This window comes from Gymnodraco acuticeps, unplaced genomic scaffold (genome assembly GCF_902827175.1).
Source record: "Gymnodraco acuticeps unplaced genomic scaffold, fGymAcu1.1, whole genome shotgun sequence".
Taxonomy (NCBI): Eukaryota; Metazoa; Chordata; class Actinopteri; order Perciformes; family Bathydraconidae; genus Gymnodraco; species Gymnodraco acuticeps.
The window spans coordinates 3,518,657-3,546,029 of NW_022990673.1; the positions used below are offsets into that span (position 1 = coordinate 3,518,657).

At 39.9% G+C, this 27,373-nt stretch overlaps 1 protein-coding gene and 1 long non-coding RNA gene across 3 annotated transcripts; one reads left to right on the top strand and one right to left on the bottom strand.

The window, feature by feature from the left end:
- Positions 1-3,141: 3,141 nt before the first annotated feature.
- LOC117555149 lies at positions 3,142-15,382 on the top strand. 2 transcript variants are annotated; one of them, XR_004570364.1, is made up of 3 exons: positions 3,142-3,935; positions 13,133-14,558; positions 14,786-15,382. It is a non-coding gene; the product is annotated as an uncharacterized LOC117555149 (long non-coding RNA). The 2 variants fall into 2 exon arrangements; XR_004570365.1 differs by having other exon boundaries at positions 13,133-13,205.
- On the bottom strand, positions 15,216-24,045 carry LOC117555147 (vitellogenin-1-like). The gene is made up of 34 exons (XM_034229917.1): positions 24,006-24,045; positions 23,296-23,316; positions 22,985-23,136; positions 22,646-22,897; positions 22,400-22,561; positions 22,162-22,310; positions 21,932-22,082; positions 21,684-21,841; positions 21,435-21,600; positions 21,229-21,354; positions 20,921-21,139; positions 20,623-20,834; positions 20,439-20,536; positions 20,223-20,347; positions 20,026-20,127; positions 19,816-19,935; positions 19,539-19,725; positions 19,281-19,374; positions 19,008-19,193; positions 18,767-18,890; positions 18,474-18,684; positions 18,032-18,384; positions 17,914-17,955; positions 17,732-17,806; positions 17,422-17,628; positions 17,181-17,323; positions 16,963-17,092; positions 16,749-16,872; positions 16,476-16,659; positions 16,299-16,393; positions 16,113-16,207; positions 15,798-15,963; positions 15,473-15,634; positions 15,216-15,380 (listed from the first exon to the last, which is right to left on the bottom strand). Exons 1-34 carry the CDS (start codon positions 24,043-24,045, stop codon positions 15,277-15,279), a joined length of 4,935 nt encoding a protein of 1,644 aa, XP_034085808.1. The 3' UTR covers positions 15,216-15,276.
- Positions 24,046-27,373: the final 3,328 nt, after the last annotated feature.

The following is a 27,373-nucleotide window of genomic DNA, read 5'->3' on the forward strand; positions in this document are numbered from 1 at the left end:
ATGTGAGACAGCACTGCGGGGCCACAACGAGTCGGCGGACTCTCTGAATCCAGGGATATTCAGGTCAATTTTCGAGACAATGTGTGAGGGCGATTCCAGGCTTCAACGGCACTACGAAGCTCAGCTTGTTTTCAAAGGGACATCAAGCACCATACAGAATGAACTCTTGGACTGCATGTATGATGTGTACAGGGAGGAAATAGCCAAGCAAGTGGACAACACATCATTTGTTGCCGTTCAGGCCGACGAGACAACCGATGTCTCCTGTAAATCGCAAATGGTGATTGTGCTGCGATACATTATGCCTGACCTCACAGTTACAGAGCGTTTTTTGGAGTTTGTGGAAGTAAAGGACAAAACTGGTGTAGGTCTCTCTAACAGCATCAAGGCTATTCTGGAACCCCTGAAGCTGAAAGAAAAGCTAATCGCTCAGACCTATGACGGGGCGGCCGTCATGAGCGGTAACGTGCGCGGGGTACAGACGGTGATGAAGGAGACGTACCCAAACGCTCAGTTTGTTCACTGCTACGCCCACCAACTGAACCTGACCCTGCAGCAACTGTGTTCAGCAAGGATGAGCATCCTGAAGGTGTTTTTTTGCAGATCTAACTGCTTTTTCCACTTTTTTCTCCGGTGCTCCAAAACGTGTTGCAGCTCTTGCAGAGGCAACACAGAGACGCATCCCACGGCCACCGGCTGTGAGATGGAACTTTAAAAGCAGAACTGTGAACGCGGTTTGGGAGACCCGAGATGCACTACTTCAGTGTATGAAGCATATACGCGCACAACCAGGATGGGATGCGGTCACCATAAGTGAGGCATACGGCCTGTCAAAGAAACTGCGGGACCGAGCATTTATGCAGCTCCTGGAGTTTTTTTCGTTGCTTATGCCAGAAGTGGATGTTCTATACAACACTCTGCAAAAACGAAGCATCGATGCACCTGGGATCAACAGCGCGCTCTGTCGTTTCAAGGAAAATGTTCAGAAAATGAGGCAGAAAACTGATGCATTGGCCGCCACTGCTCATGATGGAACAGACGAGCCAGGCCGACGAGTCAGCAGCACAGCGCCGGTGATGAAGGAGGCTTGTGACACAGTCATCTCACAGGTGGAACAGAGGTTCTCACAGAGTGACCATTTGATCGCTGCAAAGCTTGTTGACAGCTCATTCTTCCCACAGCATGTCCTGTCATTTCCTACACCTGAGCTTGACTGCGCCGTGAAACTGTGGCCTGCGTTGGGAAACAAGGAGAAGTTGAAGTCTGAGCTGACCACGCTCTACCGCCACAGTGAGCTTCACACTGGAAACACTGCCCTGTCTCTGTTGAAATCCATTCACGAGAACAACTTGGAGGAAACGTTTGCTGAGACTGTTATTTTGGTCAAAATAATAGTGACAACTCCGATGACGACATCCGAGTCAGAGAGGAACTTTTCCACCCTCAAAAGGATAAAGACTTTCACTCGCAACACCATGGGACAGCCGCGACTTAACGCATTGGCCATGCTTTCAATTGAAAGCCAGTTGATCCAGCAACTACAGGACTTCATCCCCAAAGTGATAGACACATTCTGTCAGAGGAAGGACCGCCGTGCCGCTTTTCTTTTCAAGTGAGCCTTCAGCTTTGGTAAGTTCATTTATGTCATATATTTTGTTGATCTTCTGTGTTTTGCCTCTGCTGGATCGATTGATATTGTGACCTCGATGATGAGTGTCTGTGTTTTCCTTATATTTACAGTCTATGGTGTTTTAATGCTAAAGCATTACGGTTGTTGTTATTGTTAAGAATTACTTTGTGATGGTGACCTTTACTCCATGTATGAAGGTGCATTACTATGACATCCCCACGCTGTGTACGTAAATGTATGCGCTCACAGTGTTGCTCCTGTGGTCTTCAGTATGTAATTTGACACTCCCCCTCTCTCTCTCCTCCCCCCCTCTCTCTGTCCCCCCTATCTCTCCTCCCTCTCTCTGTCCCGCCCCTCTCTCTCTCTCTCTCCCGACCTCTTTCTGCCCCCCCAGTTTTGTACACCTAGAAACGCCACTGCATACAGGGATACAAACCGGAGGAGCCAGGCATGGGGGGAGGTGGCAGTGAGTGAAACTGGTAGGTGTTCGCCTGTTTGGGGAGTTTATAGCCAGTGTACTTCGTTTGAATGGACAGCTAGCAAGCATAGACAGTATATTTAGCCAGCATGGATGTAGCTTGAATGCTTTGCTTTGTATGTCCGGGGCGGGACATTCATGTGATTGGTTGTTGGTCGCGTTGTTCGTAAAAAATCCCCAAGCTTCAGACACGCCCACCGCCAAGCGGTAACGCACGCCGCCGTGTGTAGGGGCCGTAAGGTCCATGCAGAAAGCAGAGCAGTGTGTATAATATATATCACTCAGTATAACAGGCCTACTCTCTTTATTTGCTTTAGTTTAGTAGATATCTACAAACAAAGAGTCGATATTTTTCTAAGACCATTGCTTCACATAATAAAATACACAACGGCTTATGCTTTAGGAGCTGTAGGTGTGTGTGGTACAGTGTGTAGGTGTGTGTTGTACAGTGCGTAAATGCGGCGGACAGACGGGTCTCAGTTGGTTTGGTGTCCTCTGCTTACTTTTAATAGGCCTACTTGTAAATACAACTTTTGGCCCGTAATTTCAATTCCCCATTTCAGCGACCAGAGAGAGGGGGGGATATATCCAGTCTCTGATTGTGTTACGTTATTATGAGAGTGCTCTCATACTTTAAATTGTATAAATATATTTGTGTGTGTGTGTCCGCATCTGTAGCCTGTTATTGTCTCATTATACCGCACTCTCAATGAATTCAAAGTAAATATGTGGGGGAACAATGTTCAGCTGATCTAACAGAGATACAGCGCTATGACAAAACACTCGACAGCTGATGCAGCTGATGCAGCTGTTGCCACGTAATAATGAACGGACGTCTCTTTAAAATGACCGCTCAGAGGAGAGGAGTTCTCATTTCTTTAAACGTCTGTTGCTTCCTTTCCTCGGTTCCCCTCCTCGGTCCTCCGCTCGCATCTCCTGTGGGCGGGTCTAAGTCTCGAGGAGGGGAACCAAGGAGGGGACATTTGAGTATTGAGAAGCCTCTACGGTGTGTGTGTGTGTGTGTGTGTGTGTGTGAGTGGCGAACTGTGATAATAAGATATATATTTTTGCTCTTTGCAGGTAAGAACGGAGAGTTGGAATTGTGTAATTGATGAGTGAATATGTTATGTGTGAGTTTATGATCCCGGTTGGACTTTATGTAGTAGTGTTTATGAACGTTACTTGTTCAGCAAACGTAACGTACTGAAAATGGCTAGCCAGTAGTTAGCACTGGTGGCCTAGTTAGCTTGAGCGAGCGTGAGGCGGGAAAGTAGAACTATGAGCCGGTCTAAAGAGCCCGGACTGCTCGTGTATAGTTAATAGATAAATAAATAAGTTAAAAGAGATACATAATTGATTTGGTTAATGTGACAATGTTAGGTAGACATGATTGGCTGACTGTATCAGAGCAACAAATTGATATTGAATGTACAAGATGAAACTGGTCTGGAATAGCAATGCAACAGACATGATTATTGTTTGGATGTTGATGCAGATGTTCATTATGTTTCTGTGTTAGTATAGTAAATACGTGCACAGAGAACGTAAACACACACTAGAGTGAAGTCACGGTGTATGTGTGGCGAACTGTGATAATAAGATATATATTTTTGCTCTTTGCAGAACAAAATAAAAGACTCAAATTAAATGTGTAGTGGAGGGCTACTTCACTCTGTACCACGCTACATATTCACTGAATTTCACTCTGTCTTTAACGGCTCGTCGTTGGAGCTCCAATAGCTCCAGCCCATGGATGTATGGGTAAACCATGCATGTATTCAGAGGGGTAAACACAGTTAAGCAGCCATTCAACAGGACTGCTAAGAGGTAGGTGGTGCAATACTTGTCTCCTTTCCTCGTTATTCGGCGTTTTACATTCAAAATACCTCATATAATTAATTAATGAGGGTCCGATGAGATGTCGGCAATACAGTGGTGGTAAGGGGGTTGAAAGAGCTCTACCTCCGAAATGCTAAGAAATAGAAGCGCTGGTTGGGCTAACGTGAGCAACACAAGCTAATTGGCGTGCGAGTCGTACATCTATGTAATGGTTAGTCAACATATTTTACCCTAAATGCCTTCAACAGCAAGCAGTTTAAATGTTTGTTTATTGTGACTTGTTTCCTTTTGTCAATTGTCTGTCGAGTGTTCCTGCAGTGGTGATCAAAGTTTTAAAATGTTCATGATTTGTATAATAAAAAAGTTTACCAGTAGGCTACTCCCTCACATTATGCAAGATTCGAAGGCTTTGTTGTCATTTGCAGAATAGCTACAGCTTTGTTGTTGGCAATGAAAAGTGAGGAAATGGTGCAAGTAAAATGCATTAATATTATTATTATTATTATTTAACTATCGCCAGGTAAAAATAATTGGATAAAACGAAATGTAATTTTTTTTAATATTATACACAGTGGATATGCAACGGCTTGAGGAATGCAATCATAAAAAGTATCAAAAGTGAGGAAGTTACAGAGTATCCTGGAGTCCTTGTTGAACCTCCACAGCCCGCAGAAGAAGAGCTGGGGCCTGTACTACGAAGCTGGTTCAACCTAACCTGGATATGTTTGAGTTAGCCGGTTGGCCTAATCCAAAACATACGCGCTCTCGCTAAACGGTACTACGACGCGGGTTATCAAGTGGATCGCTCGTGTCCTATCTAGTTAGGTGCGCGTTCACATGAAAGGGGTGGTATCTGGAGCATTCGACCAATCACAAACATGGAGAAGCGTACTGACAGCGCAGCGTCATACTTCCCGAATGAAAAGTGAACTTTAATATTAGACATATGAAGAAGTTAAACTTTAAACATCCATGACTTAAACACTTTATCCAGGATAAAAGCCACATAGCTGCACCTGCAAGGTGAATACAGCTGGTAAAAGAAAAGTGTTTGAATGCATACATTAACAGGTTTATGATATCACTGCCCCGTCTAAAACACGATCTGACTTTAATTACATTTGTCTCGAGTGTTTCGTCAACTTAATGTGTTGCTTAAAATAACACTTCTGCATACAGTATGTGACACTGAGTGTTGCACGTCCATATACGGCTCAGCTGACTCAGATCAGGAGATATATGATACATTATGAATTGATATGCCGCGGACTGTACTTAATGTTACTCTGATCCGGTTACTTATGTTGTGGCAGATATTTAATTAAGCTTTCTTAACGCTAATGTTATAATAGTCAGATTGCTCTGAAGATGGGAGGTGATATTCTATTAATGTTCATGTTCACACAGTCGGTGATTTTTGCCGGCCGTCTTTCCTGCGACGGCAGCTTTTCTGTATTTCCTTTCTCCTGTAATATGACTTGATTGCTTTAAACTCTGCACACTGAGCTCTGATTGGTCAGCAGGCAGTGCTTTCACTGAGTTGAGCTCTTAGCCTGCAACCTAACCTGGTCCCGACCAGGTTAGCCGCTAAGCATAAGTTACCATGGAGATCTAGCCTGCTAAAAAGAGAACCAGCTTCGTAGGACCGGAAACCCCGAGTTTTCCCTGAAGTTAGCTGGCTAAGAGAAAATCCTGCTTTGTAGTATACCCCCCTGCTGTCTTATTGTCTTGGGGATGAAACTTGTGTGATTGGTTTAGTCAGGTCCTCACTGATATGAAATACTGAACAACCTTAAGCTCCTACAAAGGGCGTGTCCCTCTCTCTTTTGCATCCTGTAAGCCAACATCAGCTTCTTGGTTTTGCTAACATTGAGATGGACATTGTTGTCTTGTTTTCTGCACCAATATCTCAGGCCTTTGTCTTTACTCTTGCCATCCATCATAAAACCCAAGAGGGCAGGGAGCATGGGCCTTTTGTACCTCCACAGCCTGGGAGCTCTCAAACCTGCCTACAAGTCTTCCATCTGGGGGGGATGCAGACACCGCCTGAAGGGTGGACAAGGGCGTTATCCATGAAAGGGGAATAAAAATAGTCCAGCATTCTTCCACAGCATGTGGTGTAGCATTTCGTGTTCACCAACACGATTTTTAATCTATTGATTCGTGTTCACCAACACGATTTGCCCCTTTTTTTCGTGTTGCACAGCACGATTTTAAAAGCAATGTATTTCTACTGCCTGCAGCACGTCTTTTTCTCCGGTCGGGTCGAGGAAGACCGGAAGCTGTGTGGTTCATAAAAACATGTTCTTACTCAATATCAAGCCACAGTTATTGCTTTTATTTGAAATCGTATAATTTCTGACTTTTGTTGCCGTCTGTGAGGAAAATAAATGGGGCTCAGAGCCTCAGAATACGGAAATCTGTATTTTTAAATATTTATTTCCTTCTAATTCGATATTCTTTTCAAAATAACACACTGTTATTTACTCACCAATAACACACAATTATCCTTGCTTTTATTTATTGGTTTAATTCCATAATCTCGGGCTTTTTTGGCGTCCGTCAGGAACTGAATTTCAAAATAAAAATAACCGGAAACAGACGTAGGCCTATAAGGGACATTTCGAGCATCATTGCGAAGGTCAACATTTCTGAGTTTAGGATGGCCGAAGACACTACACTACCCATAATCCCCAGCTATCGTTTAGGACTACAGTCCCCGTAAGGTTACGCAGAGCGTCAAACAGCTGTGTGAAATGGAACGAAACCACGCCAGACTATCCAAAACTGGAATCGAACGCCCCCCCAGAACTACACATGCTGGCTATTGTGTTTCGCAAAATGTTCTATGGGACGTCTCTACTGAACGTTTTCGTTTTTCCCACAATTAGAAGTTGCCAGTATTAAACACATTGGTGTTATCAAATGTAAAACATATAATTAATACATGGGTGAAAATCGCTTGTGTCCATAATGCGCAGCATTAATACCCACATGACAGCTCATTGTTACTTTGTAATTCTACTCCACTACAATTCAGAGGTTAACCTGGTATTTTTACTCCACTGTATTTATTTGAGTTACTTTGCTGATTCTGATTAATTATGTGAAATATAAACGACCCTTAAATCAGACTTTAGTAACACCTGAGTAAAATTCAGGTAAGGTGATTGTCAAGTGCCAACAATCAGGAGAGATATTTGATAGTTGGTGCTTGAGAAGACTAAACATGTATCTGCAATTGACATGAATGGAAACGAGTAATAAAGTATATTCATTACTCGTTATTCTCTACTAATAGTTAATTAAAGACTGTATATTATGGCTATTTTGCACATCCCTTTCAAGATTTTCAAAGGTGTATTGACATATCATATACACAACTACGGTGTAGTTATGCAATGAATGAATCTTGGGTCACAGGTTCCTCAACAGTGCATTACAAGACATCTATCAATATGTGTGTACCTCCACCATGAAACTGTCATATTCTGCACATTTCTTATTCTATCTACATACATAAGAGTATAATTCATATGTATAATATCAGTTAAAATAAGTGCTTCAACATAGTTAACATTGCAGGAAAGCAATATATTAGACGTTAAGTACTTTGTCAGGCTTAATATTTATCTGTAGATAGATACCCCCAAAGTTTTTTTCTTATTTAAAAGAAGACCTTAATCTGTTATTTAATGTTTAAATAAAGGTTAATTCGTTTTTCTGTTTTGCACCTCCTCCTATTAATATCTTTGTACATTCTGCACTAAACTGTTTATTGTAGAGATCACTTATAGTATCTTCTTGATTTTTTATATTCTATATTTATACTTTCCCCCTATGAAAGTATGTACTCTTAATATTTTTTTAATCACATAAAACACAATAATTCAATAATGTGCTTTAACCACTAGGTGGTGCACAAAAGGTACACACAGCCATAATAACTTTGTATTATTAGTGTAGGACACTTTTGTTTTCGTACAACATCTGAAAATGTGTAGTTTTATGCATGCTTTCACATAATTTTACAGCATATTGCTATACTATTTCAGACTCAGTATTTACATTCTTACATTCAAAGAAAATCAGTAATATCTTTAAAAACTACAGTCCTTTTATATCAGCTGTGCACCGTTATGGTGTAAATATAACCTATCTGTGAATTAGATCAAATGTAAAAGTCAGCCGAATTAGTGTTGATACTGCAAGGAGACGTATTGTGTGAAGAGAAATTGAAGATGTTGTTTAATTGTTGAATATATTTATGATCCACGTCAAGTATTCAGTTTCGGCGGCATTTTCTCAGTTTTTCCAAAGGTCTTCTCATCAGGGCTCTATAAATAAAGAACTACGGCAGATCTGTAATATGTAATGCAGCCGAACCGTGTATTACAATGCCGTTATGTGATGACTTTCAAAGAGAAAAGCAAGAGCACTCGGAATTAAGTATTTTATTCTTTTAAAATGTTTTCCGGATTTCATATCATATAAACACCAAATCCCAGCATGCATTGCGGCTAAAACATCCAATAAGCGAGCTTAAAACCATAGCTGAGGATCTTGGGTAATCGCTCGAAATGCCTACGTCTGTTTCCGGTTATTTTTATTTTGAAATTCAGTTCCTGACGGACGCCAAAAAAACCCGAGATTATGGAATTAAACCAATAAATAAAAGCAAGGATAATTGTGTGTTATTGGTGAGTAAATAACAGTGTGTTATTTTGAAAAGAATAACAAATTAGAAGGAACAAAAGATTTTAAAAAATACAGATTTCAGTATCCTGAGGCTCTGAGCCCCATTTATTTTCCTCACAGACGGCAACAAAAGTCAGAAATTATACGATTTCAAATAAAAGCAATAACTGTGGCTTGATATTGAGTAAGAACATGTTTTTATGAACCACACAGCTTCCGGTCTTCCTCGACCCGACCGGAGAAAAAGACGTGCTGCAGGCAGTAGAAATACATTGCTTTTAAAATCGTGCTGTGCAACACGAAAAAAAGGGGCAAATCGTGTTGGTGAACACGAATCAATAGATTAAAAATCGTGTTGGTGAACACGAAATGCCGTGAGACTGGGTTGGGTGTAGAGATGCTGGTAGTAATTCCATATATCCACAGTTATATATCATTATACAGTATCTGTTCTGCTGTACAGTCATTTGACACATTTATTCAATCTTACATGTACAAAGTAGTGTTGTCACGATACCAACATTTTGGTTTCGCTCCCGATACCAAGTCAAGAATTGCGATTCCGATTATTTTTCGATACTTTTCTTAAAAAAAGGGAAACAGTCTTAAATGTAATTATTGTGCTTTATTTCACACCAGAACCATAACACAAACTTTTAAACAATGAGAACAATAAATTAAAGAAATGACTAGAATTTGTATTAAATACAGTTCAGCATCATCTATAAACAGCTTTTTTGTTTTTCGCTTCTGGCGTCTTTTTTGTCAACAAGCCGAGGCGCAGCGGCAGTTGCACTCCCACTTGCAGCCATGCTTCTCGCTTTCTCACGTGCAGCTAGCGCGTGCACGAGAGAGGGGAGGGACTTAGAGTGTGCTTGAGAGGGACTGCAGGCACGGCTGCAGTGCAGGGAGTGGAAGTAGAGCGCTGAATACACACGGCTCTTATTAAAACGGCGCTTTCTCACCGGAGTACTTTTCCCCGTCATTCTTAAAGTACCGATACTAATGAAACGGAGGAATCGTAACGTTTTTAACGGCAGGGTATCGCGGTACCTTTCAAGTATCGGTACACCGTGCAACACTAGTACAAAGTTGACTTATTTCTGCATTTTACTTTCAACATTGTATCCCTTGCACTGTTTGTTTTGCACTTTTTTTTACTTCGGTATTTCTTTCATGTCTTAGGCGCTTTCAAGCCGGAGTACTTTTCCCAGGAGTAGTTCCGTTAGTTCCTGGGATTTTGCATTCACACCAAAAAGATCTGGAACTAGAACTTTTTTCGGGAATCTTTTCACCCGTTTTCAGTCCCTGCTAGAGAGGTGGTACTTTCCTGGAGAGGAAAAGGTTCCAATTTCTGAATTGCAAACCACGGCCCGTAAAACTCCGAAAAGTTTTGTGAAGCCGCCATTTTATTTTCTCACATTAGCATTATTAGCATTAGCTTAGCGCACCAACGGAGAGAGACTAACTTATGGCAACACAAAATAAAACGTGGGAGCGGTGGAGTGATGAAGAGGTGTCGGCGCTTCCGGCGATTTACCCTTCTCCTTTAGGTGGCAGTATACGTCGTGAAGTTGTTTGCGGCCTGCCAGTAAACCCAAAGCAGAAGAAGAAGTGACATCAGCATAGGTAGTTGTTAGTTTGGCCTTAACTATAATGTATTGTCTGTTTTGTAAATCTTTCTCGCTCTGCCCATCTTTTGAAGTGTGCTTCTCAGGTACCTGTGTTGCTTTCGTGTATTTAATTTAATTTGACTCGAATCAGACAGTTTGACTGAGAACACAAACAGCGATTGGCCTAATAACTGAAAAGGCAGGAAGTAAGGTTGCATTTCATACATAAACACAGGTTCTGTTAGGAACAAAAACAGTCTGCAGACTTTTAGTCTCTTGGGGTTAAATAACTCACTCAAGGGCAAATCAACTATTGTGGTGAGCTGTTCTGAAGGTTTATGAATTCAGCCAGTGTAGTGCTGGTGGGTTAAAGCCCACTCATGATGACAAGTTGTTCCTGAGACATGCAATGTTCAAACGTTTAGTAACTGGGTAACTCATCATATTATTGCTGAATTATGATCTCTTTGGCCGTTTCTGGGAAGTGAGGGGTTTTGGTTAGTCACCTACGGAGCTTGACAGAGATTTGCATTGTAGCTGAAGATGCCATTCATTAATGCAGTTGGTTGCCAGGTCCCTGCAACCAACATGTGATTTGTTTTTATTTGAGTGGTGGTCTTGTGCTGTTGTTAGGTTTAAGAATTCGTATTGAGTACTGTTTGTTGCTTTTGCTATTGTGATGTAAGGTCACTTTCCAACCATTAACAGCAAGTTTGGTCACTCTCTAATCAGCCATACTTTATATTTAACAGGGTTGAAAAAATGAATAAATGCTTCATGATCCATTATAACATAGTTGCAGACAAAAAAGTAATTTGTTAATTACTAAAAAAGATTAGGTGGCGGTTTGTAAACAAAGCATTAAGAGAGTCTACAGGCTTACTGAGGGTTACAGCAAACTACAAATTCATTTTTATTTTAGGACTAGTCTTTTCCCTATTGGGGTCTTGCCTTTTTATAGAAGTTCAGAAACGTCCCAAAATTAAAATAAAGCAGAGGGCTCTGCAGATAAATACTCCACCAAACTTCCAGTAGGTCATTAGTCATTAAAGGGATTATCTTTTGAGTCCATGAATTGTTCTATAGGGAAGATCCTACTCATTAAGCCTTTCAATTAGTTGCATTCATAATTGTATGTCTTAATGAGTTTAATATACATTTATGATCTAAACCAGTGGTTCTCAAATGGGGGTACGCGGACCACTAGGGGTACGTTGGAGTACTGCAGGGTGTACGTGAGATTTATTTTATGTTAATGAAAAAAAAAACATTTTAAATTTTTTTTAATTTATTCTACTAAAATCATACAAAAACAAAAACGTATAATTCATACACACATGCATTTACACAAACTACTAATAGTAGTTTAACTACTTAATTCAAAGGTTTACAGTAATTCTGGATAATACAATGGGAAAAATAAACGGGTGCTCTCTTTTCCTCTCCTGACAGCCCGTCAGTCTCGTGCAGCTCGCTGAACCTCTAATAAGTGACCGACAGTAAAAAATAAATATAATTAGTTTAGCTAGTTCCAGAGTAGATAAACTAGCTAAGTGTGTTAAGTCTAACTCTTAGTGTATTTTTGCTCGGCTCAACGGTCCGTCACAGCGGCGGAGCTGTGATCATGCAGAGCTGCGTGTTCTCCGTCAGCAGCAGCTGATCGGATCTCTGATCTCTCTCTCTCGCGTCCGGTTAGACTTCACTCGCGTCTATGTCCAAATCTATCAGATCTAGCTAGTTCTAGTTAATGATATGACTGCCTGCTTATCAAAGGACCTAAACAATAAGCGTTGCTTGGCAACGGCGTGTGGCCGCAAAGTATAGCACAGCATTATGCATATGTTTATATGAGGGGTCAAAATCCCATGCTCATAAAAGGCTACTATATTTTTTCTCTTCATTCCCCACGCCCCAAAACAAATAAATAAATATACCAATTTTAGGAAAAGTAAGGAAGTTTGAGCAGTGTGGGTTTTATATTAACAGAGTTTCACATATTTCAAAACGCAGAGTGTAATAACTGCAGTTTGCCTCCCTGTCAGAATGACAAGGATCCTCAGTGAAGCTCAAGCCCATGTTTCACTACATTGTACAACTTCTTAAAAAGATCAGTTCAATGCAACTAATGTCGTCTGTGTTATTGCATGATGTTAAAATTGGTTTGCCATGAATTTAGTGATGGATTGTAAACATTTGAAGTGTAGCATTTAAGTGTTTCTCAGTTACAAGGTTGTTGTTTTAATAAATCAGACACTGATGGTGCAGCGCTGCACTGTACCTCTTTATGCTTTTTTTTCCTTAACAAATAGTTTTTGCGCTGATCAGGGGGTACTTGGCTGCATTTTTTTTTCAAAGGGGGTACATGAGTGAAAAAAGTTTGAGAACCACTGATCTAAACAATGTATCGTACAAATTGCTTAATCTAGAAGAAAAGTAATATTTATTTGGAAAGACTAGCACATTGATGCATGCACAAAAGAGAGACACTACTAAATAAAACAGACTTTTACCTTAATTACAATTTTGGATTTGTCTAAATTTGAATATTCATGTAAACTTTTGGGATACTGATCACACCTAAACAACAAATTAAATATAGGACTAGTGGTTTTTAAACATTATAATGAGATGTTATATCTTTAATAAAGTGTTTCATTTGAAATATTTTCTTAAAAGGCTGCAGTTCAAATTCATTTGGCAGTATGGATCCTCTTTCAGTAACATGTTGTTAACATGTTGTCTCATTAGTGACAGTAACTTTGTGTTTTATGCGTTCCTGTGTGATTATTATACAAGAGTGTGAGCGCACCAGTGTCTTTATACCTCAGTGTATCTTCTCAATCTCTCTCCGCTCTCTGTTTTCCCGACTGGCAGATAAACATGATGGGACATTCCGCCGGTCGTCGTGGAAACGCTGAGAAAGCACAGCTGGGCGGGAGAATATGAGGTAATCTCACCCTGGGGCTACTGGGTAAATATTGGTCTTAAATAAGGAGTAAAACCCCAAAAGAGGCACACACACACACACACACACACACACACACACACAGGGGTTTATCCCCAGTTGAAAACACACAGGACAGACCTTCACACAGAGACTCATAATAGCCCGTTTCCTGCTCTGCTCTGTTATTATTGTTTACACTGAGAGGGAAATTAATGATAGTTTGTGGTAAGTATATGTGAAAGTAAACAGGTTTGACAGAAACAACCTCAGTTTAAAGAGGAAATATCATCAAGAAGCCTGGATGTTCAATTCAGTTATAGTTGGGGTAAGCAGCTTTTGGGAAATTAGCATGAGTAAACTAGATTCTGAAAGTATACACATGGAAAACCCCCCTCACTTCAGGCTTTGTTCTAAAGCCACTACTCCAAAACATTGGGAAGAGTTGGGAAGATAAGTGCAGCACATCCTTGTCATCACTGACCATACTTTTCTACATCATGTCTCTGGAACAAACAAGAAAACAACTCTGTATAGGGACATTTAGTCTGGATAAGACTTTGGTCACGAACAATGAGTTTTATTATGTATGATTGTAGGTAAATGGGCTATATGTACAATATAACAAAAAATGCTTCTAAAAACGAATTCCCTACCCTTGCCTTAAATTGATATAAACATAGCATGAAAAGTAAGGACATTTGAGTTTGGGAGATTACTGTACTATAGATTTGCAGTCAAGGTTTGCCGGACGATATGGCCGACGGCTCTCTGCCCAGACAATCCAGACCAAACTGCACGCAACCAATCTCATCTCATAGGGCTGCCAGGAGGCTGCTATAACTGCGCTTAAATTAATAAATTGTTAAATTACCAATATGTCTGTTTAGTCAGACTTCAATCATCCAATCCACCAAACAAGAATCAACAGCAAAAAAAAGCTGTTTGGCATTGGCAGAGAACATTTGACACATTTTTCATTGGCGTAACCCACAGCTCTGGTTTAAACCTCTGGGGATCATGAATATCTGTATCTAATATCAAGGTATGCCATTCAATGTAGATCGAAGATAAGTACTGCAGATTGTTGATCAAGACAAACAAATGCAATGTAGCACTTCAGTCCATAAACGCATTATTTTACAGCTCATAGCAGAAATACACTCTTGACACTAAACCCCTTGTGGAATCAGCACTAGATAGTTGTTAGTTTGGCCTTGACTGTAATGTATTGTCTTTCATACTGTTTTGTAAATCTTTCTCGCTCTGCCCATCTTTTTAAAGTGTGCTTCTCAGGTACCTGTGTTGCTAAAGTTGTGGTTGGGTGTTGGAGGCGCGGTTGGCAGTATGAAGATTGTATGTTACAATTGTTGGTTTTCTTTAAAATAGGGTACCATATGTCTTTTGTTGTTCATTACTCATTGGTTTTTTGTTTTTGTTTGAGATGGGGTTGGTTTGTTATGCCGGTGGCCCTAGGGACACTGACTTTAAGGGGGGGGGGGGGGGGGGTGACGACCCCTGCTTTACTGTCTCCTGTGGTGTGTGTGTATGGCTCTTTAATGTTCTCCCTCTGTTTGTGTCAGTGCTGATTGAGCACACCTGGCTGCTGGCACCGGAGGATTGAAAGGCCTGAGCCAGAGTCTCGATCACTCTCTCCGCGGAGGACCTGTTCTGGGAGCGGCCACTCTCTCTTATACTTTTGCCTTGCCTTTATGTTAGTGTTGGTTCCCGTTGAGTTCTGGTTAATAAATATATTTTCTTATATATATTCTTGTCCTTTCCACACTTTTTGTTATGGCCAAGAGCCAGGCGTGAAAGCGCCTATTGTGTCTTACAAACTTGGCAGGCCGGATTGGCAGGATTAGATTTCCTAACAACTACACTAGCTTTTGTGCATATGACACTAAAACCTTTGAATTAAAGCATGTTTTTGAATGCAACAACTTGTGCCATTACATTATTTTTAGTAAGTAATGCAAGCCCCAATAATTGAAATAACTTAATAACAGAATGTTTTCTTTGAAATGAATTTTATTCAAAACATAATGCAAGTTATTGAAAGAAGTTAATATTATTAAGCACACTGAGCAGTGCAGCTGCAGGCGAGGTGGGCTTCTGCTGTTTCCCTCAGGTCCACGCTCTTATCATAGATATTCTCGGGGCAATTCTGGGCAGCATCTGCACAAGGGAAAAAAGGGGAACAATCAGTAACTGTGTATTTTTACTTATTATTTAAATAGAACCAACTGTGACTTCTTTGCAAGACTCACCAGCAGGCAGGCAGTGGTAGCCAACAGTGACAGAGGTGGACTTCACAGGGAAGCAGCCGGGCAGGCAGCGCAGCACAGGATCAACAGAGAAGCATTTAGATTCCTGGCCATGGATGTTTATCTGACTTTCCAGCTGCACAGATTCAAGCTTCATGCGGCACTCTGAGAGAGAACAAGGGTGATTGGTGAGTTTCTGTAGGACTCAGTGCATCGTGCATGTTTAAAAGATCAGCTCTCACAATTAACAAATGTTTTACTATTGTTTTATATCAGTGCAAAAGGATGTTGCTGTAAAACTAATTTCACAATGAACTTTAGGTCTAACCGTTGGTGTCCCCGCAGCTCTCGGCTGCGAGAACCCAGGAATGAGCGAAGCTGACTGCGCTCTTTGTCAAGCGTCCGTTGGGTGTGCGGTACTCCTGTCTGATTTCTCCGTCAGACTTTCCACAAAGTCCACAGGTCTGTCCCTTCATCCAGTCCACAACTTTAATCTGCATTGCAAGATCATATTAGACATGGCAATCAGTTTTAAGAATTGCACATTAGTTATAGAACAAAGAAACAACTTTGGATTTACATGAATAGATCTTTCAATGTTATGTATTTTTATTAAATTGTTCCTAGTTAGTGTTTCATTTACCTTCCATGAGTTCTTGCTAAAGTAGACTTCATGTAGACCAAGACTGGGAGCGAACACAGAGATACCTTCATCCTTATGCTTGATCTGGATTGGAGCTGTAAGCAAGTAACAGTTTCATAGTCATATCTTCAACCTTATTTTACACCAGTAAAAGATGTTAAGGGGGACATTAATGTGTATAGAAACCTGTGGGATGCTTGTATGGCAGGTTGTTGTTGGGTATTTCCATTCCATTGACCTTCACAATCACTTCACTGTTCTTATGGTACAGGTCAATATCGCTGCAAGTGGAAAAAGGAAAATCCTGTTTAGTTTTGTCCATTTGTGGACAGTTTTTGTGTTTGTTTTTTAATGGATACTCACATATCAGCGATTTTCACGTTGATGTAGTTCTGTTCAACATTATCCTTCTTCAGCAGAACCATGAATTTAAGCTCTTTGGTACAATCCTGTGCCAGAACTTGGTAGCAAGACTGGGGCATCTCGTTCTTGTATCTTTTGTTGTTGAATGTGGTCAATACGTTGTTGGCAAAGCTACATTCAGCTGCTGAGAATTTAAAAAATGATTTAATTATTATCATGAGCCAAAGGTAACTGTCAGTGCATTTCATTTTAAACACTAAGGTCATTCATTACCTGTGCCAGCCTCGGCAAGGATGTAGTTGACATTATCAATAACCTCATCGAAGGGGGTAAGATCCTTGATTTTTTCAAGTGGCAGAGCCATTGGAAGATGCAGGTCCAGCTTATAGACAGTACACTGTAGACAGAATAATTCATAGTTACTAGTAAATAAATCTCAAACCAAACATGACCTTATATATTGGAAGAAGCACATAATTATTCTTACTGTTGGTGCTTTCAAAATGAGTTCAATAGTTTTGGAAGATGTGGCAACCACTGTTAAGGATAGCTGATTGACGCTCGTTTCATCCTTTCCTTTGATCACGCCAGCTGGTGCAGGAATGTAGTTATAAACCCTGTGAATTATTTTCCAAATATCAGATATTTAAAATAGTGTATATTGCATGTGAATAGTGTAAAGGCAGTGTGTATGAGGGTTCATACTTCTTTGCATAGCGTTTAAGGGCAGAAGGCAGTTCTTTCCAGGTCGCTCTGAGGCGAGCTGCAGGGCTTTTTCCAAGAAGACCTGTCTCGGCTGTGATCGTTGTGTTGTACTGCTTGCATTGTGCTCCCCAGCCGATTTTAGCCTATTCAGAAACAGCAGATGTGAAGTTAAGGCAGCTGGTTTTAACAGTTACCTTGTTATATTATGCCCTATTATCTATTCAATAAGCGAGTGTCTTACTGTGGCTTTGTGTTTGCTAAGAAGAACTCCATCAGCACAGAGCTTCCAGTTGTCATCGGCAGCCAAGGCAGCCAGAACAATCTGAAGTCTGGAGGTAGGTCTGTCCAAGTAGCCTGCCAGTTCGTATCCAATCTCCCTCTTGTCGACTTTGATGACATGGGCGATGATTGCAAAGATAGGAGCAAGATGTTTGGCAAGGGATTTGTTCTGTGGGATCAATCAGGGTTGAATAATTTGAGTACAACAACAAACCAATCAGTAAATCAATAAGAAGAAGGATTATCTAATTTAATATATGACCAAGATTTACCTGTGTGGTGATGGCCTCAAAGCTTGAGGCACTGCTTCTGCTTGTGGAAACGGCAGATGCTTGAGATTTGAGAGTCTGCAATGATAATGTACAGAAGTCCACCATGAGAAAGCTTCAACAGAAGTTAACATGTTCAAACTGTACAATATATTGTCATGGTTTGAAGCACCATCCAAACATACCTGCAACTTGTGGTTCTTCTGGAACTTGCGAGCAATCAGTCGCTGTTTAAAAGGAACATTTTGTTAGATTCCAGACTTACTTTCATATGTAGTCACCTTTAGATTCTACCATGTTTACCTTTGAGATAAGAGCACTGGAGCTGGAGGAGCTTGAGCTAGCACTAAAGAGTGATGCAAGGTTAGATGCCGAGCTGGTTTTGCTCACAGATTTGGAGGCCCTGCTGCTGCTGCTGTTGCTGCTGCCAAATCTATTGGCTGGATCAGCTGATGTAACACGAGAGGAGGAGCTGGAGCTAGAAGAGGAAGATGATTTGACCTTCTGACCAGGGACCAGGAGTTTCTTCAGCTTCATCATAAGTGATTGTTCTTCAAGAATGTCTTCACTCAGGTTGATCTGTTTAACAAGCATGTCTGCAGCCTTTGGTCCAATCTGAACCTTAAGTTCCACTCGCTCAATGGCCTCTCCTTCAACTGAAAGTATCATTAGATCATATATTAATGATTGCTTTATGCACACTGCTTCTACAAAATGCTGTAAGGACTGATTCTATAATACTTACTTGGTTTTAAGGAGAGAGCAGCAGAGTGCTTTCCAACCAGTTTGTACAAAATAGCAGCCTGGAGGGAAGCAGCATTCTCAGTGGCAACCCTCAAACATCCCTTCACTCCAAGGGCAACAGCTTTAGCACAATACTTCTTCTCAAACTGCACTGCTTTGGGTGTAATGAAGGGGGGTTCGACCTCCTGGCTAAGGATCTCTGAAGACTTTGACTATGAAAAGAAAGAAATGTTAACTATGTTGTAAATGTAGATATTTGTTTTGGTATCATTAAAGACAATGTTTAAAGCTCACCAAACTAGCAGAAGCAGATGAAACACGCTTAGAAACGGGCGGCAAGAGTTTGGCAGGGATGATGGGGATGATTCTTTCAGCAGCATGATCCTCCATATTTCTTAACACAGCTAAAGCCTCAACTCTGTTGATTGAAAAACAAAAACGTAATCAAATATATTCCTTAGATAAATACATCATAGGAGTCACAGGACTTTAATATTTTCCAGGGTATACATTAAGCTCAAAATGTTGGGCTTACTGAAGAGTTGCAATGTTTTCAGGCACAGAAACGGGCAGAGCTTTAATCATAAATTGGCCCTCGGTGAGGTTGAGTCTTGCGGTGATTTTGGCTGGGAGAATGGAGTTGAGTTTAGCTCTGGACATCACATTAGCCTGGAGTAAGAGGGCGTTTATTCCCATCACAGCAAATGTGTTCAAAGCAATGCTGGAAGAAGAGGACATTGGGATGTTATACAGTATAATGTGTTATATTTTGGACGCGCTACTTTAAAAAAAGTTAGATTGAACCTACCTTGGTTTGACCTCAGTCTCAAGCTGTATGTCAGTCTTCAGAAGGTGAGCAAGATGGAAGTTTTCTGGCAGAGCTGGTGTTGTGATGGCCTTGACTGAGAAAACAAATAAAAAGGTTCAACACCACTATAATTGGACCCAAGATAACCTTGACTTTTTATGGCTGTATCAGGAATAAAAAATGTTTTCAATCTAGAGCAAATCAGCACCTTTTTTGATTGGCAAACTAGACTTGAGTAAATATGTGGGACTTGATCACCTTGAACAGATGCAGCAGCCACGACAGCGGTGTAAAGACTGAGCTCCATTGGAAGACCTGCAGAAGTTGGCAGGATACGCCTCACTTCAGTGACAAGCAGGGGCTTAGCGAAGTTCATGGAAGTACCAGCCAGCAGAGCCTTGAGAGCGTTCATACCCAATTCCTTCATAGAGGGTGCATTGGCAAGCTGTAGGGAAACAATTATCATAGTTATTGTGATAAACAATTGGTTTGGAAACGTAATCTTGAGATTGACAAATAGTCATTTGAAAAATACCGCAATGGCCTTGTCAATCAAAACTTTGTCGATGTTGGCGAAGGCAATTTCTTGTCCGAAGAATTTGACATAGACGGATGCCAGAGGTGCACTGTTGGGCTGAGCCTTCCACTGAGAAAGCTGTAAAAAGACAAGTCTGGTGTGTTATGTTTTGTTATGTTCCATGTTTGCTATTACATATTTGCAACTTCCTGATGTTTAATTGCTTACAGCCTTAATAACACGCTTCATCTTGGTGATCCTGTCAACATTGTCAACGAGTTCAGGGTTTTTCAGAAGAACCTCCTGGAGTCCCTCAGTTCTAACTCTAACCTAGGAAAAAAATCAAAATGTTGAAAAGTTTTTTTAAAATTTGTATTAAAAGACCAAGTATGTAGATTAGAGGCTATGTTTTTTTCTTATTTTACCTCCAGAATATCAGCAGAAGCTCCAGCAAGGTAGGCAGTGGTTTTAGCCATCAAGGATCTGGGCAGAATGGTGGCAGCATCATTGATGTAGAAAGCGCTGGCAGCAGCACCAAGCATTAAGGGATCTGTAAATGTTCGACAAAATGCAGTTAGTTGATGTTCCAGAAAAAATGGGGGATAAGGGGGGTGTGACATAGCATATGAGATGAGCCTTACTGTTATAGACATCCATGTAGATGGATTTGCTGAAACATAGGCTCAGTCTGTTTAGCCTTGGGCTCAAGAGCTTCATGGCGACGTTGCAAGCTGCAGCACTAAAATGACACCAGAGAGAGTAGCTGAGTAACATAATTAATGGATATAGACTTGATGATGAATTGGGATCATTAAGTGCTCTTACACTGTGGCATGGATAGTGCTCCTCGTCAGGGACTTCATGTGAGAATAAGTGAAGCTTGCCACTTGCAGATTCTGCTCTGTCTTCACAATATTGGCAAGAGTTGTCACCAAACCCATTGGAGGCCTTGTCTCAAACAGCACAATGCATGCAAGCATACGAAGCTCTGGGTGAAGAGCCTTGTCCATGTAAAGCTGAATGGCCAATTCTTGAACCTGTTTTACACGAGAAAGCAAAGTCATTTTCATGTTATGTGTAAAAACTAGAACATTTTAAATTCTCTTTGGTATTTAGTATTTACCGCTCTAGGCTCCTTCTTTGCAATGTTCCTCAGGGCCAGGATGGCATCAGCGTGGACTCTCATGGGCAGAGATGTAGCTGCAGTGCCATGAATGGGCAGGACCTTTGTGATGGACTTAAGGCTAGTAGGATGGGCAGCGTTTCCCAAAACCTTCAGGAGCAGGATGATGTCCTGGATCTCATTTTTAGTAACAGCCTCTGTAAGGAGCTCTTGGATGGGCTGACGAAAGGGAAAGGAGACATTTAGAACTTGATTCATCATTTAGAAATGTGCAGAAGAGTAATATGTCAAGACAAACATTTGTTCACCTTAATAAGTTCAGCAGGGCAGACAGCCATCTCAACACAGTATTTTGCAATCATGGTACCATATCCAAGGAAGACGATCTCACGCAGAATTGGGTTTTCCACTATCTTCTTGTTGACTGTCATTGCCTAAAAGAAAGCAACAATCAGAAATGTTTCATACCTCAATTCTTATTACAACAAAGTATTTTGCTTTGTCAGGTACTTACCTGGATGATCTTGATGGCCTCAGTGTTTGCTGTCACCATGTGAACAGATGCAATCAAAGCCTGAGCAGTTTCAGCAACAGACAAGTCACCAGTTATGTATTTATCCTTGATGAATTTCAGAGCGGCAGGAGTTCCAGTGGCAGGGATTGCATCCATGACCCACTGTCTGGAAGAGGACAATGGATTGAGTGAACCTGTTTCCATATATTTTCTTAAATGTAATTAAAATGTTCAAACACTTAAAGTCACCTGTAGGCAGGTTTGGTTCTGTATTGGCTATAGAGTATTTCCAGGTCTGCAAAAGGTGCATTACGGAGGAGCTGAATGAGTTCCAAAAACTTCAGAGGTGCATCTTCATGGACTCTCTCAACGTTGTGGGCAACCAGATGATTCAGAGCTTCCACAATCTAAGAACAGGTAATTGAAGGTGGATTAGTTATATATGGAATAGATTCAGATATTTATTTAATATATTCTAAACCAGTCTGAGACTTTACCTGAGCCTTGACGTTGGTGATCTTGATGAGCTGAATGGGTGTCTGAAGAAGCTCATTGGAGAACTCGTACTTGAGAGATCCACAGGGAAGATACTGAACCGCGAGGGCTACAATAGGGGCTCTCTGAATCTCAAGGAAGATCAAGGATTGCCTTGAAAGTAATGCAGCTCCATTAGAACAAAAACGTGGCCATTACTCCATCCTTCTTAGTACACTATCAGCTGACTTACTTTGTCTCCATCTGAGCAGCTCCATTCATTTCAGTGAAAGGTGAGAACTGGATCACTTCATTGACTGTTGCCTCCAGGATCAGGGTGCCGTTAGCAACTGGCTTCAAGACGTAATTGTATGCTGTAGCTCCTCTCAGGTTCTTTGAATCCTGTGAAGACAAACCACATAGTTGCTCAGTAATGCAACGTTTTCTACTTTTATAGATGAATGCGTGACACAAAATTAGTTTTAACCTACCTGCTGACACTTTACACATTTCTCAGTGTATGCCAATCCTATATCCATCATCACCCTCTCCTTACAGTGGTTCAGGTCCCTGGTCTTTGACAAATGGATGCGTTCAGACTTTTCGTCTTCACTGATGGCATAAAGGGTCTTGCACACACCCTGAGTTCCAGCCTTAAAAGAAGAGTGTACGTTTACTAGAGAGATTCAACTTCCTATAATGCATTTCGTATCAGTTCTGAAGGATCTTTGACAAACCTCCTGCATCTCATAGACATTCTGTGTCCTCTTGATGTTGAGCTGAAGAACATTCAGGATACCTCTGTAGACGTTCAGCACCATTGTTGAGATTCCCTCAGGGGCAAAGATTTTTCCAACAACACCATTGGCATACTCAAACTTGACGGGAGTCGAGAGCTGAGCGGCCAGGGCTGCGGTCACCTTTGGTGCTGGGACTAAAAGATCCTTGGGCCAGACACCACTGAACTCAGCGATCTCTGGTTCAGCAAGCTAGAGTGTAAAAATACGATTTATTACAGGACAAATTGCATTTTAAAACTGAGAGGATTGTTGCGTGCAACTGATTTTATTGTTTACCTTCAGCATGAATGTATTTTGACCTGCTGCACTGAGGAGAACTTTGCTGCTGATTTTGAGTCCGGCTCTTGCCAAACCTTGATCCGGAAGACCGCCCAGGAGCAGTGTCTCATATTTGTAGACATAAGTCTTACCGGCAGCAAAATCAGGAGCTGTAAGAACAATTTATATCACTTCATATTAACCATCATTTATCAAGTAGATTATTCCTGTGGAAATGTAGTTGTGGTGAATGTTGCAATGCATTGTGCATCCAGGTATTTATAGGTAGAAGCTGTATTTTACTGATAATAATAAATGAATTGACTTACCATAGTTTTGGGGCTGAGCAGCTGAAATCAGATAAAAAATATATTAATAATCCAGCAAGAACATTGTGAAACTATTAAATCTACTAATTTACAATGCAATTGTTTTTATTGTTCATATAATATAATAACAGCAATACATTTTAAGGTAGGGTTGAAAGCAGGACATATTTTGATTTCACTGTATTTAAACATCCAGATACTGTGTATTTTTCTTATAAATGTACATGATAATTTCAGGTGTTCTTATCTTGTTACTCTGATACTGATATTTTAATCTCTTATTCTTTATAATATTAATAGATAGTCTTTTATGTTCTGGTCCCTTGATTTTTTTTAAAGTTCAATATAACATTATATTCTATTTTATATTATAATATAGCAATCTCTCACATCCTAATTTGACTTTTAAAAGCAGGATCACTGGAACTATCAACCAGTAAGCCTGTAGTGTAACATACAAGCATCAAATATACAATGGCGTATAATGAATATGATCAAATTAAGAAGGCAATTTGATGCTAAAGAAAATCAGACAGAAAAGTAGTACTGAAATCTCAGAAATTCAAGTTATAAAATATGTTTAAATGTTTTAAAGGTCACCTATTATGCAAAATTGTTTTTTGTCTCTGTCAAAGTTATTTGCTGTTTCTGATAAAAACTTCATTTTCTTTTAAATGTGAAATGTTCTCAAAATCAGAGATAATACTCACCCACGAAGGCCAAGGTCAGGGCAAGCACAATCACTCTCATGGCTGATGGATTGTGAATCTTTGCAGTGAATGCCTGTCTTTTATAGTTCACACTTCTGGATAGCTGAGGTAGGATATGAACCCTGCCAAGTTTGATTGATACAGCCAATCCGATCCTCCTATTAAATCACTGGTTTGGGAGGGGAGTGCTACAGGTTGTGTATCAGTAAATGAAAAGTTAGGGGCACCTGACCTTTTTCTAGCATATGCGAAGTCAAAAGTTAAGTGTCGTGTTTCAAACAGTTTGCTGTTTATTTTATATAACAGTTGATGTTTTTTGTTTTCTGACAATAAGTCGTACTTTTTTAAACATTTCAGTTTTTTGCTGTATATGTAAATGTTTGGTAAATATAAAAAATATAACAGAATAACATAGAAAAAGGCAAACCATTTCTCAAAAGAAATGTATTGTTTATAGGTTTAATTAAGTAAACTTAGATTTTTCGTTAATCCAAGGATCCTTTATTTTATTTAATGTTTCGTACTGATGTAATTTGCTTTAGGTGTTGGCTGAGATCTTTTTTGTCTTAACTTATTCATATTTTTTGAGGCAGTTAAAAAAAAAGAGATTCCTGGCTGCATCGACTTTGCTTCGAAGTTTAACCCTCACAGGGCATCATGACTATGGATGTTTGCTTAGTTTGTTTGTTGTAGTCAGGGTGACATTTCAATGACATTTCAGCAGATATTGCAGATACTGCGTGCTTGACACCGTTTCAACTGTGAGATGGAAGCATTTTAAATATGAATTACTAAAGGTGTTTTAATCTGGACACTGGTGATTTGATTTTTACAGATTTTTACAGTAATTCCAATCAACAGTAAACCATTAATCATGTTATTGATTGTTTTACTTGTAAAACAATGATCCAGAAAAACACCAAGGATAAGATTCCAGCTGTTGTTGTTGGGAATAGGGTGTTTTGTTGCCTTTTGCCCAGTACAAACAAAAAGTGAATCACCAATTTGATTCTTTAAGACTGAAAGTGTATAAAAATAAAGGTATAATGGGCCGTTACAAAAGATCTCACCCTATCTATAAAAGTGTTTAGCATTTTAGATACGTTTCAGAAAGGGTACCTATATTTCAATTATTTCTTAGACATGATCTTAGTTGATCTACAATATACCACCATTACACTAATATTCTACTTGACTGTATATATCAAATCAAACAAGTTTTAAAATTGTACTTAATAATCTATAATCTTCATGTCATCCCCCTCCTTCTCCCCCTTTTCTGTCTATCTTTTCCTCTGCCATAATTTAAGGAGGAAAAGCCTAGGAAAATATTTTTTAACAAGGTACAACATTTTTTTCATCCATGCTCACTTTTAATTAATTTGTTCATAATCTCAATACAAACAACTCGGTATGTAAACACATTTACATATGTAAAACATTTTGTATATACTGCTTATGAATGCCAAATATAGTGGGACTTCAAGTGTTGACTGTTAAAGTTTAGATATGTGTAGCCTTTATTTAACCAGGTGAAAATCCCATTGAGATCAACGATCTCTTTTTCAAGGGAAACCTGCAGCACATTGGTTACACATAAAAACAACAGAAAACAAAAAGGACATCAATACAACATAATTACAGGGGTATACATTAGCAACCAATTCACAATGACAGATATCTAATAACATTTCATCTATCTGAGATTTAAAATGATGCAAGGGAACCAAAATGCTCAGTTTCAGTTTTTTTTGCATAGTGTTCCAAGCTAGAGGAGCAGCACACATAAAAGCTTTAGTACCTAAAACAGTCCTAGCACTTGGCACATGTAATAAAAACACATCCTTGGATCTCAGGCAATATATACTTGCCACTCTCTGTGAGATCAAAGAACATATAAGTTGGTAGTTTACCCAACATGGCTTTATAGATAAACATGTACCAATGACTGAGCCTCCATACAGTTAGTGAAGGCAGACAGGGTACAGTGATGAGTATGTGCTTTACAGTTCGTAACAAATCTCAGTGCACTCTGTGATAGCATCTAACTTTTCCAGGCAATGGGCAGGTGCATTCATATAGATCAAATCACCATAGTCCAGCACAGGTAAAAAGGTCAGTGACTAGCCTTTTCCTGGCTTCAAAAGAGAAACAGGACTTGTTTCTGAAAAAGAAACCTAGTCTAACCCTCAGCTTTTTAAGCAGGTTATTGACATGAAGTTTAAAAGTAAGACAATCATCAAGCCAGATACCAAGGTATTTATAACAGGCAACCACTTCAAGTACTTGTCCTTGCATAGTAACAATATCCAAAGCAGTCTCTGGAGTCTTTTTAGCTTTTGAAAATAGCATTACCTTGGTTTTATCAACATTTAAAATAAGCTTAAGTTCAGCGAACTGAGTCTGAATAATGTTAAAACAGCCTGTAATTTAACACCAGCCTCCTTAAATGAGGGACCTGCACAGTACATCACGGTATCATCCGCATAAAAATGTAAAGTAGCTTCATCCACATTTTCACCTAAACTGTTGATATATATGGAGAATAAAAGTGGACCTAAAACAGAACCTTGAAGAACACCATTAGCAATGTTCAACCACTCAGAAGTGAGCCCATCAAAGTGAACACATTGGGACCTTTCAGAGAGTTAGTTCACAAACCATCCCACTGCATGGCTGGATATGCCAATACTGAGAAGCCTCTGCTTTAAGATGCGATGATCGACGGTATTAAACGCTTTGGAAAGGTCAATAAATAGAGCTGCACAACTCTACTTATTATCTAAAATACTCGTAATGTCATGAACTAGTCCTAACGTTTTTTTATGTATTTGTCAACAACCTGAGGCACACAAAGAGACACAAAAAGGCAGTTGCACCGTGTATCTTCTGGTGACTTTTGGAAATAAAACCTGTTATGCGTGCATATGTTCACCTATACCTGTGTTCCAATACATGTGTGTATTTGTACTGCAATTGTGTGTGTATTCAAAACAAAAATACAAATAAACAATCGCGTGGAAAACTGAATTTCCCCTGGGGCATCAATAAAGATGCATTTTATCTTATTTTAAATGGGCAGGCCCTTTCTATTTGTCTAATCTCCTTAAAACCTATTCTCATTAAGGACAGTCCACTCTTAGAATACAGTCAGCAGCCAACAGGGCTTTTTCATATTGTGCTCTTCCTTGAGAATAATCTTGCCATGGACATTAACAGTCTGAAAGGATAATTGTTTTGCCTTAACTTTAATTAGTTGCTCATTCTTTCATTATTTGGCTAGCGTCTCAGTCTCAATTAACTATCTAGGACTAGTAGACCTTCCGAAAAAAATAATGATATAAGGTAAAAGTCACTGTTTCTCAATA

Bases quoted from the DNA above. Each gene is read 5' to 3' on its own strand.
- LOC117555147 (XM_034229917.1), bottom strand. From the start codon at position 24,045: ATGAGAGTGATTGTGCTTGCCCTGACCTTGGCCTTCGTGG. The intron at 20,128-20,222 runs GTAAAATAAGAA...TTTTTTTCCTAG, and splicing joins CTTCTGCTGATATTCTGGAG to GTTAGAGTTAGAACTGAGGG. The intron at 17,629-17,731 runs GTAAATCTTGGT...TTGATCCCACAG, and splicing joins TTGAGGCCATCACCACACAG to AACAAATCCCTTGCCAAACA.